This window comes from Poeciliopsis prolifica, unplaced genomic scaffold (genome assembly GCF_027474105.1).
Source record: "Poeciliopsis prolifica strain line A6 unplaced genomic scaffold, Auburn_PproV2 SCAFFOLD008, whole genome shotgun sequence".
NCBI lineage: Eukaryota > Metazoa > Chordata > Actinopteri > Cyprinodontiformes > Poeciliidae > Poeciliopsis > Poeciliopsis prolifica.
The window spans coordinates 16,361,776-16,383,184 of NW_026562383.1; the positions used below are offsets into that span (position 1 = coordinate 16,361,776).

The 21,409-nt window shown below is 37.0% G+C and overlaps 2 protein-coding genes across 3 annotated transcripts in view; one reads left to right on the top strand and one right to left on the bottom strand.

The window, feature by feature from the left end:
• The window catches only part of LOC129361885 (FYVE and coiled-coil domain-containing protein 1-like), a 29,521-nt gene extending 12,522 nt beyond the window's left edge, over positions 1 to 16,999 (bottom strand). For both annotated transcript variants that reach the window (XR_008606174.1, XM_055033080.1), the window contains exons 1-17: positions 16,912 to 16,999; positions 16,319 to 16,408; positions 15,626 to 15,732; positions 14,334 to 14,459; positions 12,517 to 12,623; positions 11,413 to 11,556; positions 10,095 to 10,191; positions 7,598 to 9,976; positions 6,402 to 6,494; positions 5,957 to 6,075; positions 5,597 to 5,764; positions 5,294 to 5,434; positions 3,447 to 3,655; positions 3,201 to 3,336; positions 2,587 to 2,691; positions 1,110 to 1,320; positions 236 to 345 (exon numbers count right to left, since the gene is read on the bottom strand). Coding sequence is in view for 1 of the 2 variants with exons in the window: in XM_055033080.1 (XP_054889055.1) it covers positions 236 to 345; positions 1,110 to 1,320; positions 2,587 to 2,691; positions 3,201 to 3,336; positions 3,447 to 3,655; positions 5,294 to 5,434; positions 5,597 to 5,764; positions 5,957 to 6,075; positions 6,402 to 6,494; positions 7,598 to 9,976; positions 10,095 to 10,191; positions 11,413 to 11,556; positions 12,517 to 12,623; positions 14,334 to 14,459; positions 15,626 to 15,732; positions 16,319 to 16,379 (4,313 nt within the window). In the remaining variant the exon portion in view is untranslated. The remainder of the gene's footprint in view (positions 1 to 235; positions 346 to 1,109; positions 1,321 to 2,586; positions 2,692 to 3,200; positions 3,337 to 3,446; positions 3,656 to 5,293; positions 5,435 to 5,596; positions 5,765 to 5,956; positions 6,076 to 6,401; positions 6,495 to 7,597; positions 9,977 to 10,094; positions 10,192 to 11,412; positions 11,557 to 12,516; positions 12,624 to 14,333; positions 14,460 to 15,625; positions 15,733 to 16,318; positions 16,409 to 16,911) is intronic.
• Positions 17,000 to 17,553: 554 nt separating this feature from the next.
• Positions 17,554 to 20,135, top strand: LOC129361889 (chemokine XC receptor 1-like). Its single transcript, XM_055033089.1, has 2 exons — positions 17,554 to 17,577; positions 18,366 to 20,135. Exon 2 carries the CDS (start codon positions 18,388 to 18,390, stop codon positions 19,462 to 19,464), a length of 1,077 nt encoding a protein of 358 aa, XP_054889064.1. The 5' UTR covers positions 17,554 to 17,577; positions 18,366 to 18,387; the 3' UTR covers positions 19,465 to 20,135.
• The last annotated feature ends 1,274 nt before the right edge of the window (positions 20,136 to 21,409 follow it).

Here is a 21,409-nt window from a genome sequence, read left to right on the forward strand (position 1 = left end):
AAAAAGTGGAAACCTAACACTTTCTTACATTATTGTGTTAAACACTTGAAATACAAAACATCCATTAGATGAGAGGACAAAACTGACCAGGAGGTGGCACATGGTCACTGTGAAACGTCAAATTACACTGTTTTGTATTTTAAAAAAGGTCAGAAACCAAATGCACAAGATTTTAAAAGCACAACACAGTGAAGAGGTGAACTGACCAGCACCCGAATAAGTTATTTGGACTGACCTGGAGAATGAGTTGTCAAAGATGAGCATGTATTCTCCTGGGTTCCTGACTTTAAGCTCCCCCTGGATCGTCTCTTTGTGGGAATTACAGCGAGTCAGAGGAATTAAAACCTATCGAAAAGACACTGACATTTAATTCACACAGAAGTTCACATATTGTTGGGTTTTAAAAGACTCAATGAAAGAAGAAAATTACGGGCAACATATAATAGAGTTTAAAATACTAATAACTTTTGGCAACCCTGCTTCTTTCCAAATAATTTTGTAGCGGTGTTCGATCCATATTGATTCCAGACAAGCAGCTGTATGAGAGAATGTAAAACATTACGAAGGAGGAAATACCTGCTTACCAACTCATTGCAAATGCAAACCTAATTTACTCTAACTTAAAGGCAGGCATTTTGTAATGGAGCGAAGCACCAGAGTTGTTGTCGTTATACAGATGACCACTTCCCTGAGGGACTTGGAAAACTTTATGCGTTTTATAGTCTTTGCATCTCACAGCTGACATTTTGCTTTGTTTAAACCTGCAACAACTGGGTTACTTTTTACCATCTGTTGTCACTAAAAACAGCTTTTCATATTTCTCTGATGGCAAACAGTTGCTGCTGCTAGCCTGGAGCAGAATAATCATTTAGAGCCATATTTTGGTCTCATTTTGAACTGCTGACAGAAACACTTTTCAGCAACATGTTTATTATGCTAATGCCGTGATTACAGTGTGTCTGTAGCACAAGTGTGCTGAGAGAAAAACACTACTGTAAAAGTTATGTCTGAAAAGCTGAAAAATGTGCTGAACATCATAGTAATATTTTAAAATTATGACACTTGGGGAATAATGTAATATGTATTTTAGAATGATCAGTCAGTATTACCTTGGCCTGCTCCAGCGGAGTCTCTGCACTCTCCCTATAGACCACGCTGAAAGAGATGCTCTTTGGTTCCGAGGTGAAAGTCCAGGACACGGTGGGTCCAGCAGAAGTCATAGTAACGGGGACGATACTGTAACAGCTCGACTTGATGAAGAGCTCCCGAGAGCTTTCCCCAAATCCTGAGATGTCGTCCACCGTTAGGCAGACAGAGAGCCTACAGGCATACACACACAAGCAGTTCCCAAAGACATGGCATAGCAAACACACCAAACCACATTTTGAATTGATTTTGTTGAAAGAAAATTATAAAGGAAAAAAAACTCCTGGACTCATTGCTGCCACATAAATATGACAACCACTAATTGGCAGAACAACCTTTTACTGCAATTAGAGCTTCAAGACCCCACCAGGGTTTCACACCTAGTGACTAAATTGTTTGCCCTTTTTATTTTCAAAATACCTCAAGCTATGCCAAAATGCATGGAGTCTGTGAACATCAATTTTAAGTCATAACAATTGGACTTCTCCAACTCTCCACAAAAATACACTCAACTTGTCTGCTGTGTTCTTCTGTTTTCAGAATTGTATGGAAATTATGACTCATTTTTTCCAATAAACAATTAAAAACTACTTCGTGTGTGCAAGACATTAATCTCAATATATTGATGTTTAAAGTTAATTTGACAAATTGTGAAAAAATGTGAAAGCAGGGAACTGCATGTACCTTAGTGATACAGTGTTTTTCTTACAACCTAAAGGTCAGTGGTTTTCAGTTCCTCCATAAACCTGGAGTCTGAACCTGAGTAGAAGCTATTGACACAATAAAGTTGCTGTAGTGCATTTCTATTGGACAGTAAAGTTAATGTGGGAAATATTGCAGTTGCAGTGCATTCTTTCTATGCAAAATTTGGTAAAATGTCAAAGTTTTGGGTGCCATTAAAATATTACACTGTAAAAGGTGGGAAACATGAGATAAGAGAAAAGAAAAGGAAACACTCAGGAACACAAATTGCTTTTAAAATCATTCCAAAGTATATTGCATTGCCTACAAATACAAAACTTTAGTTTGCAAAGATGTTGCAACCAATTTCATTTAAGGAGATTGGCTGCAAAGGTCACAAACCAAAAAAGGCAGCACAAGTCAAATAACGTTTGTCGAGAGTACAAAAATAAATGTTAGTTTCAGTAGAAGGATTTAGCACATGGATCAGCAGCTTCTGGATAAGGTAGAAAGTCCTGACTTCAGGATTTTTAGTACTTACCACAAACTAAACTTGCTGTAACCCAAACAAATATTCTTTCCTATATTCATGGAACACAGTGTGGGCTTTCACTTCCCACTTCAGAGGTTATCTTCATTTGAAGAATACATTTCTGCCACTTCCGTTTCAAGAGAAAAGCCAACATCTTGTGGCATGGTAAATATATTTTACTTCACTCTTGGTTTTCCTGGGTAACTTTCACTTCAAGCGAAACTTACGTTAGTTCCCCAGACTTCAGCAGGCAGATCTCTGCATCCTGTAAGGCGGTGCTGACGTCCCCGGCATCCTCTGTTGGAAAGTCTCCTGTGCCGGCACTGTTGTTTCTGAACCAGATTGAAAAAAAAAATTCCATGCATCTTTTCTGGTTTAATAAATTCAAAATAATATCTACATATTTCAGAATGGAAAAACTGCAGTTCCTTATGTCCAGAGCTATTGATAACAGGCATTAAATTTCACAGTACTGGAAATCTAATGGATCAGGAAACATGTGTCAACAAGAGCAGCAGTGTTGTCAATGCAACACCAGAAAACCACCATCGTTAACCTTTTCGAGTTAACGTTGGACAAAGGTTGACAAATTAAACATTCAAGATGTTCAAGTAGCGAATGTCTTAAATGTATCACTCAGCTAATGTTCTTTGCTTTAATCTGTCTTTTGCAACACAACTTAATCTAAATTTTATCTCAAATAGTTGACTTAAAGGAGAGTGAGGCCCCAGGTACCATACACATGTAAATATAAAATGTATTTTTCTTTACATTTCATTAAATATTCACTAGTATTTATAATTTCTTTTGTCTGTGTGCTTGCTACGTCTAGGATAGTTACAGTTGTGCTGCCTCCTGCTGGCCGTGTCCAGGAGAGCAGGCAGTGGTAAAAGAGTCATTGTCATAAACTCCGCTGACTTCCTCTTCTGTGATGATGTCGAAAACACCATCATCTGGCTTATCACCTTCATCTCCCCCTAAAAACATAATCATCGTGTTTTTACTATTATACTGTTCATAAATTGTGCGTATGATCAAAATGTAAACCTACAGCTACGACCTCAGACAGTGTGAGATCATGTTTCACCTGCAACGCCAGCCATAGATCGGCCAGTCTGCAGCAAGCGGCTGAACGGAGACCCCGGTGCGCTGTGAGTGACCTCCACCTGTGGGTGGCGCTCAACCACTGCGCTATGCTGGTTGTAACAGTCGGCACAGCAGCGCTCTCTGTTGCCGCCCTGCTGGGTGCTCACTGCGTTGCTGCAGCAATAGTAGCAGAAGGGACGCCCACACAGCCTGGAAATACAAATATAAAGATGGTATGATGCAGTATGGGCGGCAGCTGTGGTTGGTTTAAAATGTAAAATAAAATGCAAGAAAAATATGGTTGCATTTTACTATAAAGGGAGTAGTAGTACAAGAAAAACTGAACAATATTTGGAATAATTACCTTCAAAAATTAAAGACAAGCAGTTTTTATTACAGGGTCATTCTATTTATGTCTGACCCTGTCAAGTCAAGTTTATGAAAGACTCAATTTTCAAAATTGCATGTTTCCCTTTTCTTTTTTTTTTTTTATAAAAAGAGAGAAAATGTTTTTTTTCAGTCACAACAGTCTTTGACTTATAAACATACTTGATCAACCAGAATGATATCTGAAATTAATCAGTAAAGTTTGTTGTTTTTATTAGATAATTTCAGATTCTTGTGGTCATTTGCAGAAATAGGACAGATAACACAACAATTGAACTGACCAGCATGTTGTGAAATAACATGTTATGAGACTGATTAAGTTTATAAGAGAAGTGAAATACAGAAATAAAAACAGCAGTGGATTTCTGCGGAGCTCGTTTGACGTCGGTTCATGTTTACCTTATCATAACTTGGTTTTTGCGGCAAGAGGTAAACATCAGAGTCAAGTTCTCTTGCGGAACAAACTGAAGTGTTGCAAACAGTGGCAATGGTGGATTGCTTGATTAAAACAAACTCAGTTCAATATTCATCTCTTGTCATGTGGAAAACACAGAAGTATTCATACCCGTTGGCCCTTTCCCCCTTGTTCTCAGGTTACAACAAGGAGGGTCAAGGCTTGTTACTCGAATACTATGTGAAACACCAATAAAAATCAATCCATAATTGTGAAGTGGAAAAACAGTAACCCAACTTGAAATCTTGAAAAGTGTGATTTGCGTTTTATTTCAACACTCAGAAGAACCTTTGACTGCAAACCTGCTGCTAGAGTTCATCTTTAAGCATCTGTGACCATCATTTTTCAAGCCACAGATTCTCCATTGAATTTAGATTTGAATAAGATCCCAAATATATTGGATCATATTAAGATATTTTGATGTAAAGCATTACATTGTAACTCCATGCATAGTTTTATGTATTTGTTGTCCTGAGAAAATTAACAACCCCAGACTTAAGTTGGCCTCTTTTACTGCATTTTCTTTCATTTTTGACCTGCATCTCTCTTCTATTATCACCAGCTTCCTGTTCTTGATGAAGTTGCCATTTCTTGGCAGATTTGCAGTTGCACCTTTTTCTTTCCATTTATGGATATTAGACTGCTTGGATTGTCTGTGAAATGTTCAACACCTAAAATATTTTTAGAAACTAAACCTCTCTCGGACCTTCTCCAAAGCTTTTTCTCCGTCTTTCCTGGAGTGCTCCTTGGTCTTCAGTGTACTGTCTGGTACTTGTTATTTTCTATATGTATATATTCTTCCTTCAACTTCACAAGAACACGCTATATAGTATGTGTTCTATCACACAAAAATCCTACTGAAAAACACTGAAATGTGTGCTTGTAGCATGACAGAATGTTAAAACAAATCTTTGGATATAAATACTTTTGCATAACACTGTAGGATGGCGTCTCTAATTGTCAAAAATTATGATGGTTGGTGTTTAATTCTCAGATGTACATCTGACCTGCAGTTGTATTTGCGGAGCCACCAGCTGAACTGAGTGTGACAACCCAAACAGTAGTTAACGTCCCTTTCAGTCTCCTCATCGCGGAGCTTCTGCTCAAACTCCAGGGCATCAGACTTCTGCCACAGTGCATCTTTTTCTCTAAAAAAAAAAAATTAAAACCTAACAGTGCATTTATAACAGCCCTTGAGGTTATATACATGTTACATGGATACAACTGAAAATTAACGGAAGACAAACAACGGTAAATCAAGAAAATATCACTTAACATGAGTAAAGATTAGACTAAATGATTTCCTTTACCTGATAAGCTCCACAAGTCTTTCTTCTAAATTGATTTTGGTACGATAAAGATCATCGAGCTCAGCGGCTGTCTTTAAATCAAAGCTCTGTTTGTCCTGTTTGACCCGGCGTAGATTTTCAGCCATCTCCTGACAGGCCCGCTGAGCTGCAGCCAGGCTCTCCTCAGACCTGCAACCAGCACACAAGCAAGGCAAACGTCACCTCAAACAGTTTTCACTTAAGTGTAATATTTAGTTTAAATTAAAAAAGAAAAAAAAAATTATACAAAGCTCTGGATTAAAAATATACATAATTAGAAAAGTTTAATTAAAAGAGTTTCAAAGTGGCTTAGAATGTGTATTGGGGAATACAATATCTCACCTTGATAAATTTTCTTTCAGATGGATTATCTCATCTTCTTTCTGCAGGATGAGATTGTCTGACTCGGCCATCTGGATGTTTTTCTCCCCAATCTGTTGGCAATATCTCTGATTCTCCGCCTGCATCCAGAACGGCAAGGCGAAGCATAAAGTCTGTGTTTTATGCGCTTGTACGCTTCTAGCCGTGACATCATGATTACTACAACTGCCAATTTATACGAAGCAACTGGAATTTACTGCAAGTAATTTTGTTACAGTATTCTTTTCTAAAGTTTGTGGTGTAAACTGGTGGTAAATTTCATTTCCTCATATAAACTTTACTTTTGCGTGGTTGTGTCTCTGTTGTTCCTTAAGGTGACTCAGAAATCTTTTCTTGGTTTTATGAAACGCATAATAATTCAACAGATTTCTACAAAATAAGAGTCAACTTTTGAAGTACTACTGACCTCCAGCTGCTTGAGTTTGTTCTCCAGTTGGACTGTTTTCTCCTCTTTGTTAACCAGCTGTAGCTTCACACCTTCCAACTCCTCATTCACCCTCTGGACGAGAATGAAATTGGAGAATAAATGTGTACAAAATTAAAAAATGTTAAACATCAATTTTCTTAAGACAGTTGAAAGAATAACTAATAAAGAAGAATTTTCATGTAGTAAGGTGGTACAGATAAAATGTATATAGGTTTGAATATGAAGATTAATTCCAAACAGGTGAGAACAATAAATGACTAAATACATGCCAATAGAGTGTCTCTAACATTTTACATTGTTCCGCAAAATGTTATGAACATTTTACATTTTTTCAAATTAAACAAAAAACGTGTGCTGCACCTTTCAGAACCACCTTTTGCTAGAATTACACCAGCACACTTTCATAGGTCTTTGGCAGCTCAACTCAGGTAGATATGGAAATGTTTGCCCATTCTTTTTTGCTCAATAGCTTTGACTCACTCATTTTCAGTTTTCAAGTGCTAGTGTTACAGTGAAATGATGAATACAAATGTAAACCACATTAGACTCCAGTTTTGAAACATGTTTCTTTTCCCTTCCGTCTCTCAGTTGTTTACTGGTTTGCGTGCATTCTAGCAGACAACACACTGAAATATATTGGTTATAGACGTAACGTGACAAAATGAAAAAGGGTATACATAAATCTGCCAGGTAAAGAATGTTCATGTATTTTTTTTTTTAATATTTAGTCGGTAGAATTATTGCAGTTAAAACCTCCTTTGATGTTTTTTTTCTTTTTTGAAGCATTGCGAACAGATTTAGGAAGAAAAGTTCATGTTTCACAGATGGCAACGGAACATTCCTCGTGTAACAAGAACATCACTGGATAAATAATCTGACAACGAGACTTGTCAGACAGAGTCTCACAGGTCTTTAGATGCTGCAAAATATGTTGAAGATATGAAATTATCCAGTAACCTCCAACTACTTTTAAGAAAAGTATTTTAAATACTTTCTTGCTTCTTGCATGTTGTGCATTTCAATTTCCTCAGTGATTCAACTGAATATGCTACTTGGCACCAATTACTGACCTTCAAAATGTATTTCTGGTTTATGTATAGATGTAATTATACTCAAACACAGAAGAAACAAGAGAAAGTCACTAATGTTTATTGCACTCAGTTTTATTGTCTGACCTGGATCTGGTTTTCATGGCCTGCGGCTTGACTGCTGAGCTGGAGCTGCAGGGCCTGAATCTCTTCCTTGCTCATCTTCTGTCCAGTCTCTGCCTCCTGCTGGGCTTCGCTCAGCTCCGTCTGGAGTTTCTGCCTGAGCAACAACAGATCCTCTTTGTCACGGAGTTGAGAGCAGAGCTCTTGGTTCTCCTGACGCAGTTGCTCCATGCAGGTGTTGAGCCTCTCCGCCTCCTGGGCCGCTGCCTCCTCCAGGTCCAGTAGTCTTGACGACAGGCCTTCCCAGCGCAGTCGAGCCTCCTCGTTTTGAGCAGTCAGCATGCAGACTTGCACACCGAGTTCTGCCATTTCTGTGTTGGCTCTGTGAAGGGCCTCCTGTAAGTCACTGTTTTCCAGACGCAACGCTTCACAGCGCAGCTTCAGTCTGTCCAGCTCCTCTCTAGAGGCCGTTACCTCCGCGGCCAGCCCCACACGGGCCTGTGCCTCGACATCACGCTCCCGCATGAGAGCTTCCTCACGCTCTCGAGATCTCAGAATCTCATCCACATGCCGCCGGTTCAGCTCCTCCACCTGCACCTTCAGCTGATCTGATAACATGCGTAGATCCTCTCTGGAGGCCGCCGTCACCTCCTGCTGAGTCTGAGCCTTCAACTTGTCCTCATTTGCCCCCAGCAGCTGAGCCCTGAGCTCCACCACCTCTTCTTGGAGCCTGGTCACCTCCTTTTGGTTGAGCTCCAACTGGGCCTGAGCGATGACCAGCCTGATTGGGGCCTCTGTGCTATCCAACGAGGAAGCTTGCTGTTCATCTTGAAGCTTTTGCTCTTTTTCATTGCATTCCGCTGCTCCTTTTTCATGCTGCAAGGTCCCTCTCTCCAGCTCGCTTACTCGAGCCTGGAGGAGGGAACAGCTCACAGTCTGGACTCTCAGGTTGGCTTCGGCTTCATGGAGTTTTTCAAGCAAGTCTGCTTGGCCTCTTTGGGACCCAGTAAGGTTGTTTGCCAGCAAGTCAGCTTTTGCACTGAGAAAGTCCAACTCCTGTTGAGTTGTAGTTAATTGCCTCTTCATTGAGGAATGAGTGTTTGAAAGCTCTACATTGTCCTGCTGTAACTTTTTCACTTGAGCATCTAACTCATCATTCTGGAGTAACATCTTTTGGAGAGTCTCTTCAAGTTGCAGGTTTTCATCTAAAAGTTTCTTCTCCCTGTCTTCTACGTTCATCGTTGCAGCTTCTATTCTACCCTTTAACTGCTTCTCAGAGGCTTTTAAAGCAGCCAGCTGGTCCAGCAGGACAGCCCTGGCTGCAGTCAACTCTGAAACATTTGCCTCAGTCCTCCTCACTGTTTCGAGAAGCTCTTTGTTTATTTCCATTAGATGATTGCATTGGTTTTTGTGGTCCACATGATTTTCAGTATCACCGCAGACAGAATTACTATCATCAGTTTGGAGGCACAAAGACTCTGCATCAGCATTTAGCTTCTCTAACTGTTCCTCCAAATGTTTTATTCTTTCTGAGTGAGCAGCTAGATCTTTCTCTCTAGTTTTTAGAGTTTTCCTTAACTCCACCATCTGACCCTCCAGTTCCTCATAGCTCATCCCGCATCTTTGTTCTACCTCTTCTTGCAATCTTTTTCGCAGTTCCTCTGCCTGGCGCTCCCTGCTCTCCAGAGAGGCTTGCACATCCTGCAGCTGGGCTCTCAAGTTTCCGGTCTCCTTCTCTTTCAAAGTTAGTGCCCCCTGAATTCGACCGACTGCACTCTGTAGTTCCTCCAGCCGAGCAAGAGCCTCCTCTCGTTCAACGTGTGCTCTGGTTTTGACTTCATCAAGCTTCTCCTCGGTATTCCTCAACTTTTCTTCCCTGAGTTTCAGATCTTGAGACAAATGTTCAGAGTGTCTGGCTGTTTCCTCTGCCTTAGTTTTTGCCTCCAGCCTCTCTTCCTCTGCAGTCTTAAGTCTTTCTAAGAGTTCTTGGATTTTCCAGGCTGTGTCACAGTAACTGGCTGTTTGTTGTCCCCTTTCATTAAGAGACTCGTCCAATTTAGAAAGGAGCTCCATGTTTTTGCTCTCAGCAGCTTTGAGTCTCTCTTGTAAATCCTTCTGACTCTGGTCCTGATTCAGTCTGTCTTCATTAACGGTTTCTGAGTTACTGGCAAGGATAGTCTGAGCTGATAACTGACCTTGAAGGTCTTTGACGACACCTTTCAGCTCAGCAGCCTCCTTACTCAACTCTTGCACATGTAACAGAAGCTGCTGCTGTCTGAGCTCGGCCTGGTCAAGTTCAATGCGCAGATTTTCAGCAATGTTGCAGGAAGAATGTTCTCCCAAATCTCCAAGTTCTCCAAGCAGACTGTGACTTACGTCTGGGACCTGAAGGCACTCATGGACCTACTCAGTACATTGAAATGGAGAAAAGAAATCTCTTGTTAAATGCTGAAAAAAACGATCATATTTGACCCAATATTTGATTCAAGTTTATTTATTAATGGGAAACAAAATTAAATACCTGGGAATGTGAATTGCTGCCAACCAGACTGGTGATGCTGGAACAGCGACTTGGAGGCTTCCACAAGAGATTTTGTGAAGCACCTCCCAAGGTTCTCCTTCACATAAAAAGAGGAAAAAAGTGATGATTACTTTTAAAAAGATAAGTGAAGTCTGACACTTTGTCTTAAATACACTTCTAAATAAACTACCAGCCAAGTCACCCCAAATACACATTTCAAATACAAAGTACTCCATCTCCTAAATTGGAAATTTTTAGTGACAAAAAAAGTGTACAGTAATTTCAACTGCAAAGGTAGGTCATTTGTATGTGTCCATTAATTTGCAGAAAACTGCTGAGCTATTTCAGAGAAAAAGATATTGTATTAATGTAATTTTATTGTACCATCACAGTGGAAACGAGCCTACTGTTTCTGTGCAAGTGTAATGCAAATCAAAAGATTTTCACCTCTGGATTCTAGACCATGATAAAATCATATTTCTTGAATTGTTAATTCAATTAAATAGGTGATGATGGAACATTATTTTCCTTTGGCAGCGTAAGTGCAAAGCAGACACGAAACAAAAATAACTGGTGTATTAGGTTTACCTAAATCATCACACTGATTCAGTTTCTTGCAGAAGAAATTCACTGGAATTTGATCAGCTGCTTGTTTTCCAAATTAGCATGGGGGTGGAAGTCAGTAAGAAAACGTCCTTAACTGCACTACAATGACACAATTTGGGTTTAACTACCAAATCACAATTACCATCAAGAGATGTCCAAGTTGTAAACAAGAAACAACAATCAGAACCGAAAACTTCTTGTCAACCACTTATGAAAATGGAAAAGCAGAAATTGCCGAGCAAACTGCAAACAGATTTTATTTCTGTACAATAGCCATCTGAAAAAATATATACAGAGAAAATGTTTGTGAATTTATCTTACATTAACAACATTATAAAGCAAAATGTGACCATTTTAAAAACTTATCACTGACTACAAATTTTTGTAGATTGTAGACAGAGGAGAAATAATTCAACAAAAGGTGCAAGCATAAAAACAAAGATCATGGCTTAACTACAATGTGAGCACTCAGACAACAGGAGACATGTGGATTTGCTAAATGACTGTGAAATACTGGTGAAATAGTCTGTAATTCACCAATAAAATAAAATGCAATTTCCCAATACTTCCAGGTCTTGCACAGTTAACTGCAATGATTCTCTTTAAACATCTTAAACTGAAGTATTTATAAACTCACTTTTACTACCAGTTTCTAGAAATAAAAGCTTCACCAAACAAATGTAATGTATGGAAATGTAGACGTAAGCGATACCTTGCAAATGAAGGCCAATCTGCATCAAGGTCGTAACCTCTGGCAGCCACGTCAAATTGGATCTGGTTCAGCTCATAAAGGTCGTTGATTATTTCAGCTGTGATGTAGGACTTGAGGAAGGGACTCCGGGCATAATACCAGTCGCTGCATTTCCAGGACATGAATGAAGATAAGTGAAGTAATATGTAGGATGCACACAATTACTTTCTAGTACCAAAATGATGCTATCATTCCTGGTAAAGCAATATACTCTATGCTACTCAGCTAGAAAAACAAACAAAAAAATGAAAGTGAGCTGTCACTGAAAAACATGAGAACAGGGCTGGTATGACAGACCAACATCAAAAACATAGAGATTTGAAAAAATATCTCATTCAAATTATGGTCGCATATCAAAATAGAAATTTTCAAAATGCTTTCTTTACACATGTGGTTTTCAGTCTGTCACACCAGTGACACTTGCGGTTTTAATGGCATCCTGAGGATATTATGGTGTAAAGATAAATGAAAGTTAATTAAATGTTATGGAGAGCTACTGGGCTCTTGTAGATAAAAGGAGATGATTCACTTCTGGATTCTGTTGAAGCACATTGCTATTGTCAAAAACATTTAAAAGAGAACTTCATTGCAGTAAATTTCTGGTTTCACTGCTTTGGGAAACAGGAACAAACATTGATGGCTGCATATACTATGTTTCATTTACCTGTTTTGCCATTTCCCTACAAAAGAATTACTGAATTACTTTTTACTTAACAGCATTTCTTTCAACTAAAATGCAAACACGTAAGAAAGTCACGTCAGAAAGTGTAAGCGCAACAAAAATCATGCAAAAAAGATTCTATATACCACCTAGTTGATTAAAAGGTCAAATGTAAATAAAAACACTTCAAGTTTAAAGGAAGCCAGGAACTGAAAATGTAAACTGGGATCTAAGGTTAAGGTTGTGTTGCCATAAAAACAGAAACAAAACGTAAAATCGGGAATGGAAACTAAACAGTTCCTAAGAATGAACATAGACACATACCCAGCTTAATGGAGAAAAACAAAACAAAAGTAACAAAAGGTACAACAACAGTACAGTACAGCATTTCAGACCTATCTGACCTTGTAACCTTCTGATTAATGAAACACTGCTGCAGAGTGTCTGCAAGACGCTGGTGGACAAGGGAGTAGCGGATGAAGGCTCGTCCTTTTCCCAGTGATGTCTTCAACTGAGAAAATAAAAACATGCATTTTATTATGGAACCACAGATACACCAGACCAGGGCCAAAGGTCCTACCCAACTCTCAAGTATGTACTTTGGGAAATCTGAATGCAACAATTATCTTAGTTTTTTTTTTTTTTTTTATCTCTAAAACAAGTATCCCTTGCTTCTACATTACATTTATGCACTATTTTGTATTTATGTATCAAATCCAAATAAAGCACCAATGTTTGTGGTTGTAATCTGGCAGACTATTAACATTCAAGAGCAATGGAAACTGTTCCAAGGCACTGTAACTATATTTTTCAACACCTCACATTCTTTTGGTTAATATCAATAAATGAGATTTTGTATTTGATTAAAATTTAAACACAGGGAAAATAGCCCATAAAAAATTATGTCAGACCTTTTTTCCTGCATTTGTGTCTATGAAACATAGAAATGCAACTGGGAATTATTTGCTTTATTGTCTGAACTTTAACTGATCAACTGCAGAAATAGTTCCCTTGTACATTTACTGATGAAATAATTTATCTTTTAACCATATAATACACAGAAGTAAGCATGCAATTTATGTTGAATAAAAGACTCTAAAAACATTAGCAGATGGAAGGATTTTAAGTAAGACGACGGATACAACAATCTAGCAGACGGACACCAGCTGGAGTTCTTGGACTTGTTCAGAGTTCGCAATCAAAGAGTGAAGCTGAAGTAAGAACACTAAAAACCCACAAGAATTTATTAGTGATCACAGATCAAAGTATTTACTTTTAGTGAAAAAAATAACACACTGACCCGTGCAGATCTCTAATTCATATTGACATGTTTTGATACTACAAACATAATTTTGTATGTGAGAATTGCCCTAATATCTGATTAAAATGTATATGTTAAGTTTTACTAAATAAACAATCAATGTAATATAATAACTTTTAATATATTATGACTCTGTACCACAGACTGAATCAAACTGAATATTATAACAAGGAATGTGGACAAAACAAGCAATTTAGGTTTAAATTGGAATGATGGATATTTTTTTAAGCATCAGCAGCAGTTTCAACAAAAGGCAACAAGCAGAAAGTAAAGTAAAAAAACTTATGTAAACAATTGCATCACAATCCTATACATCAAAGGTCTAAACTGTTTATCAAAGAAAGGCAATAAAGTTAGTGAGCTATTTTAAAACTAAAATTTCAACTTATCAGAAAAAAAAACATGCACATTCCACAATATGTCTTTAGCCAAATGATTAAGTAAATGATGAAGAGATTTTGTAGGTTGGTAATTCAGCGGTAGCACACCTTTAAGAAACAAACAATGTCACCTTAGGTTGCCAAAACCTAAAGGCAAATGGCAAAAACAAATCTACACCTTAAATTTTTTTTACATTTTTTTGCTAAAAGTAAATCTGTTTTTTTGTCAAACAATGAATAATTTAAATACTATTACAAAGAACATAGTGTAATGCCAATCTTAAAGCTCACCACAGTGACTTCCAAGCACAAAATGTGAGAAAGGAAGAAATTGCAGAAAGATGTGAGAGTTGCAGCAATTAGCAGTGTCTTCTAGTCCTCCTGACTAACAGAGGATTACCTAGATGATTAAACAGTCACTGTGTAACGGGACGAGCACATGTGATGCATGCCATGACAGGACAGGGGCACATTGTGTGGATGTGTGTGTACGTACATGTGTGTTACATGGGAGGATTACCTCAGGGATGGATTTAACAAAACGGATGCCATCGTTAGCTCCTTTGATCTTAATCAGGCAGTCGCAAAAGTAATCCCAGTAGTCTTTTCTGTGGCCAAGAAAGGTTGTCTTCTCTTTCTGGTCAAACTGAGTCACACAAACAGTAGCATGTTAAAATGTCCTTAGTGTGACATGGATTATCAAACAGCTCTGTGCTTTAAATGTGGGCATTTTAACAGAATTTAAATGATAGAAACATTTAAATTCTGTTTATATCAAGTCGATCCATGTATATCCTTTTCCCACTTCAATTCTTCAACATCATATACTGTACTTTTGTTGGCATGAAACAAACATATCACGTAATCATGAATACCCAAATAATGTATATTCACATGTTCATCATTAGTTTATAACACAGGAAAGTATATGATCTGTAATGTATTTAGTGCCGTTCAGAAGGACATGAGCTCTAAGTAGCTGTCCTGTTTCTGTTGAAGAAACGTTTGCCACAGAATGACTCTGCCATCACCATGTTATATGATGGGGATGCAATTTTTTCTATTCTGTCAATTAGCATTTTGAATGTAGGCCAGAAATATTGGTTTTGGTCAATTATGAGTTTCTTAGTGTCCTATTAAACTCCAGTTTTAGTTTTCAAAGCAGTGCACATGTCACTGTACATAGTTCTGAAAATGAGGAACTTGGATCTGCTTGATTGGAAAAGCCATAAACATATCGGCTGTTGTCTATTACAAATGGAAATGTTTCGTAAGCATGTCAAGATGACTGATCAGTTTCACAAATAAGTTTAAAATAGTACCAAAATAGAACTGCAACAATGTTTCCTCCGTAATGGTTGTGGGGAATCTGTGCATTGTGTCATGTTTAGAGCCCAATCCGGAATATTTCTGTCTGTTACACTGTAAACAGTTGACATGTCTGTAGTTTATGCTAAATTTTAATCAGCAAAACTTAAAATTCATAGAAATAAAATCCCTCTTATACGTTCTTCAAATAACTAAATAACTAAAAGTCCTGAAAAACTCATCATGGTCATTGTATAAAAATGAGTCTCCAGACTTTGTAGGGTTTTTTTTTTTTTTTTGGGTGGGTGGGTGGGTGGGGGGAGGTGTGTGTGTGTGTGTGTGTGTGTGTGTGTGTGTGTGTGTGTGTGTGTGTGTGTGTGTGTGTGTGTGTGTGTGTGTGTGTGTTTGGGGGGGTGGGGGGGGCTTCTTATAGCTACTCGGATCATTTAATAGAGAAACTTGAAACAAATAAATATGTGCTATATTGTGGTAGAGACACCATACCTGCAAAAGGTATTCAAGCTTAAAGAAGAACTTGTGCAGATTAGCGCTGTCGTCTGTTATAGGCTCATTACACTCCTTGTGTTCTTTAGTCAACTCCATCACAGCATCTGTGTTAAAACAGTAAGAGCAGAATTACAATATACCAATAAAAATAAATCTAGATTTCAAGATAAGAATATGGACTAATTCCATTTTTTTTAAATGATGCAGTTTATAAGACATAAAAGACAAAAATAAACTGCTGCAGGTTTCTTTAATAAATGCACCTGTAAATTCAAAAGACAACAAAATTTTAAATGACTTTATCAGCATAAAAAGGGCATTAAAGCTCATGTTGTTGTTGGTGAAAAGACTCAGTAATGATGAACTGAATAATCAAGCAGAAAAAAAAAAAAACATTTTTCTGTGTCTGAAATGCCCATTACAGATCTTTGGCCAATTGATTGCTCCGCCTTTGACAAAATCCCTATTCTTCAGACTTTAAGCAATTCATTACTTGATCTGCATCCTATTAGCCAATACATTGTTCAACTGGAAAAACAATCACTTTGATTTTACTTTGACAACTGCCATGGGCGAAATTTTCTTTTGTAGCCCTTTAATAATAACATTTCTGAGGGATGACGTATTTTGTTCAGTTGACATGACATAAAACAGTCGTATTTGAAATATGTGCGTTTATATATTAATTACCGTGTAGATCTTTGATTATCCTCTGAAGCTGTTTATCTCCAACCGATGAACAGGAGGCCATTGTGAGGGGATGAGGCTGGCAGACAGGGACTTAATAAGGAATCACAAAGAAAAAAAACAGATTCAGGCTACTTCCTTGCGGCTCACAGTGCGAATTGATGTAATGCTTTCCCACTCAAAAGAATATCTGAATGTCATCTCTGACATTCACTGTGTTCACAAATTAAACAGCCATCATGTATCTCTGTGGACTGGGATGCTGTAGCTGAGCAAAGTTAGCAAAGTCCTCTTGCTGTTGGGAAGCAGAGAAACAACGAGGACAGCTGACCGAATCTCACCGTGTATTGATCCAGCCATATTAACACTGATATACCGTTTAATGTGATTTGGAATCAGAAATAATGCCTGACAACAGTAATAAATAGCTTTGAAACGCAACATAAACAGCTGTGTCCGAGCATGCACCTGCTCCAAGCTATCAACTTCCTGCTCTGATTTCATCCACATTTCCGTAATTTGTGTCGTTAGTTTAACTAAAATTACCACACAAAAAAAGACGCCTTCTCAATAAAAACACAATATCAAATACAAACCCTCTAAGTAGAACTGTCCGCAACGTCTCGTTTCTTGTTGATTCAGCCAAAACAAAACGTTGCTGGCTTTGGAGGCGGGCTCAAGAATTACTGACAGGCGGATTGACGAATCAGAGCGACGTGATTGTAGTTCGGCTGAGAGGCAGACATGACAGCAGCAAATTGTTTATGTATTTATTTAATGAAACATTAAAATCCACATAGGGTTGAAAAAGGGAAAATATAAATTTTATCTGGCGAAAACAAAGCATTGAATAAATGACTGCGGAAGCCCGAAAAAAGAATTTAGACAAAATATATTATTACCACTACTACACTTCCAACGACAATAATAATAATAATAATAATAATAATAATAATAATAATAATAATAATAATAATAATAATAATAATAATAATAATAATAATAATAACAGGTTTTTATACTTTGATGAAAAGCAGTATATAACCCTGATTTTCATTAGGACTTTATTAAAAATATTTCTGTCTCACAGAACTGAAAACTGTTTTTATTTATTTATTTTTTTTCTATTCTGAAATGATAAACATAAGGGTTACAAAGAAAACGTGTTGTTTCTGTTCCTCTTTGATTTCTACTTAAGGTGACACCTACTGCCCAGTTCTTCACCGCTTTTGGTCCCGACATCCCTTTGCATCAGTGTGCAGGTGCAGTATGTTTCTTTATATTATCCATGTTTTTTCCTCTTTTATATTTGTAAGATTTAGAGTTACATTTTAATGCATTTTAATTGCAATGCTTTAGGTGTCAGCAAGTGAAATTCAAGTTGTCCTGTTTGAAAAATGACAGATTTGATTTTTATCCACTGCATTACTTTTCCATGTAAATAAAATGTATTCAGTCAAATATGTTGAATATTTAAACTATGTTTTAGCAATAAAATAGTTCTTAGCTCTGACTTTTGTAACTACCTAACTCATGAGATATGACATTAGCCAGTTTAATTTTCACACTTCCACCTAAATACTAAGCAAAACTACATAAAGTGGATATTATAGATAAATACGTTATAATATTATAATTATAGTATTTTGCTTTTCTACACAAAACTATTTACAAATCCCTATCATTTAAGTTTATATGATACCTAATTTTTTACGTATTGTCAGGTCTTGTAATTAGTTAAATTTCTTGTTTGTGTTTCAAAATGACTATAATCGCACAGCAAACAGAGACTAAAAGGATAAGAAATAAAACAGTAGCCTTGCTCTAATTTGTTTACTCCAACATACAATAGTGCATAAAAAAGGACCAGATCTCACCTCTAACATGTAGAAGCATAGTCCAGTTCTTAGTATACAGGAGAGATTCAGACATAAGTGAGAGAAAGAAAGTTCCACATACTAGTTTACATTGTAACAAACAAGCAAATGAAAAAGATAAATGTACAAATTAAAAAAGAAATCAAATTTTAATTATTATTTTTTGTATTTAGACTTCTTACCTTCTGGAGGAAGATGGACATCTCTGAAAACTTCATAGAGAACTATACCGAAGTCCCTTTTGATTATTACACTGGTGATTATGAGGATCAAAACTGCAACCAGACAAATGTGATTGAATTTGGATCCACATTGACTGTGTCTTTTTTCTCTTTCGTGATATTATTCAGTCTTTTTGGCAACATTCTTGTTCTTGTAATTCTGTTCAAGTACGAGAATGTCAAATCCATCACCAATACACTTATCCTGAACTTGGCTGTGTCAGATCTCTTCTTCACTTTAGGGCTGCCCTTTTGGGCTTACTACTACATCCATGGATGGACATTAGGAGAGCCTGCATGCCAAGTCATCAACTTTATTTTCTATGTTGGCTTCTACAGCAGTGGTTTCTTCCTCATCCTGATGACGATTCACCGCTACATAGCCGTCATAAATCCTCTGTCTAGCATTGTATCCACTACAGGCCCTTCTGGGATTTTAACAAGTTTCATCGTTTGGATTGTTAGTATGTTGGCAGCCAGTCCTGTCTTCATCTACGTCGAAGTCACAGATGATCACAGCAAAAGTCAAACATACAAGAAATATTGCGGATATAAGGACTCCTTTTCTGCAAAGTTGGGAATCTGTGAACAAATTATTCTCTTTATCCTAACGGCCGTAGTGTTCGTGTTTTGCTATTCTCAGATCATATATAAGTTGCAGCGTCCAACTGCCCAAAGAAGAAGAAACAAAACTGTCAAACTCATTTTCATTCTTATGGTTGTCTTCTTCTTGGGGTGGGGACCTTATAATTGTGTAATTTTTCTAAGGGCATTGGCTTATGGGCACTCACCAATTGCATCTAATGATTATGAAATAAAAATAGCTTGTGAAAAACACATAAACATGCAATATGCCCTCTACATCACCCGACTCCTTGCCTTTTCGCACTGCTGCCTGAACCCTGTGTTTTACGTGTTTGCAGGAGTTAAATTCAAAACCCATTTAAAAAAACTGCTGCAGAACTTGGATCGTGGCAACAGCAGCACCTCCTCCAACAGAGTGAGCAGGATCACAATCACGTCTTTAACCAGCAACGAATTTTCCACATAGCTATAGAAATATACAAATTTATGTATTAGTATTTGAAAGCATGAAACAAATTCAAATCAAATTTAAGTAATCCTTTTTTTTTATTTTGCAGCTCTTACATAGAGGGGAAATCCAATATTTGCTTTTAATTTCAGACACAGTGGGAGCTGTTTGTGCCTCTAAGATCTAACAACTGGACTTTTTTATTACTGAAGACTCCTCAATGTGTAAATGGTCCTAGCTATCAGAAGCTAAACTTAAATACTTTTAATGAGTCTTTGACCAATCAATCCATACTAAATATTTGTAAATGCACTGCTAATTTGATAGGAAAACAACTTATTTGTCTACTTGTACTGTAACATATAATAGAAACGTTTGGAACATATGCAGCAAAATAAAATGGGCTTATGACATTCTTTTTTTTTTCATCAGTTTTTATTTGGTGATTCTATGTTAGTATTAAATCAAATTACTTGATGATGTTCTTTGATGGATGAAAAGTTGTTATAATGTAAATTAGCAATGCTTGGTTTCATGTACCTGTAAACTGCTTTGTTTTAGGCTTTTCATTGTACACTTGAACCATACATTTAGATCATTTTGTTCATTCTGTGATTCCCCATATACATATGCACGTGTATACTTTCTACTTATTGTATTACTGATCTCTTGTTGATTTGAAGTTCAAATTAAATAGAACTCTTGGTAATCTTGCCTCCTGTTCCTCATTTATATTTGTATTCTACACAAGCAGATTTTATGATGACTGTTTCAACATTTAATACAATTTTTATTACATCAACACTAATTTAGTATTAAGCATAGCAATAACAGAATTATATGAATTACATTATATAAATCTTATTATTTGAGGTCATTGATCAATTTACTTTAAAATAAACTCCAAGGAAGATGTTTTCTGATAGATACACGATACGACTCCTCTAGACACCAAGTCAAACAGGGACTTTTTGGCATCTACCAGACCAAATCAGCTGCATATTCAGTGGCTCTCAAAAGTGAACCACTTTTAGAATCCTCAAATTTTGATATGAAAAATTAGAGAAATAAGTAATTTAAAATCTTTTTGCACTCGTCAAATTATAGTAAACTATATGTATTCAGCAAACTTCAACTTGAAAATAAGCAGTATGTAGAGAAGAAAGTAGAAAACCACCATGAAGGTGTTATAGCCAGATGGACAAATCGGTCTTGTTCAAACCGTTGGTACCTGGACCACAGGTGGTCCGCGGTCGCCCCCTGGTGGTCCTTACGGTATTCCATGTAAACGATCGTTATTTCTTGTGACGTCAGCTCAAAGTGCGACGCATACAGTTAATCAAAGAATTGTGTTTCAAAATAATAGTGGATAAGTGGCTTAAAACCCAGTCACTCAAAAGAAAAACTGAAGATATCTGTGGAATAAAACCAGCAGGACACTTTATATGACCGGAGTACCTGCTGAGATGAATCGTTCACTAGTTATTCGATTCTACAAAACGGCTCTTTGCTAGCTTCAGTTAGAGAGAACTTTGTTTTTTGGGGGGTTAGGGGGATGTTACGATTTTGCTTGCTTATAATGCTCTACCCGCACGTCAATATCTATTGTTGTTTTTATTTATTATTATCATTTTATTTAAAAAGTTTAAATTCAACTAATTAAATACAATACATAAATAAGATTCTTTTTGTTTCTTTAAAAGCAATCATTTTACTTTTATTGTGCTTCCACATAAATGGGTCTGAATGTTATTTATTAGCACAGCACTTTGATTTCTATGTGTTTGACACAATTGGAAAGCATTTAGAATCTGTAAATAACTAAAAAATGCCTCGATTTGATTTGTTCACGACAGTAAGTGTGTTAAGAGCCTAATATTTTAACAAAATCATGGCTGTGAGTTTACATAAATTTCTTCATTTATTCTTTTAATTTCTGTTTGTTTAGTCCAGAAGTTGTTTC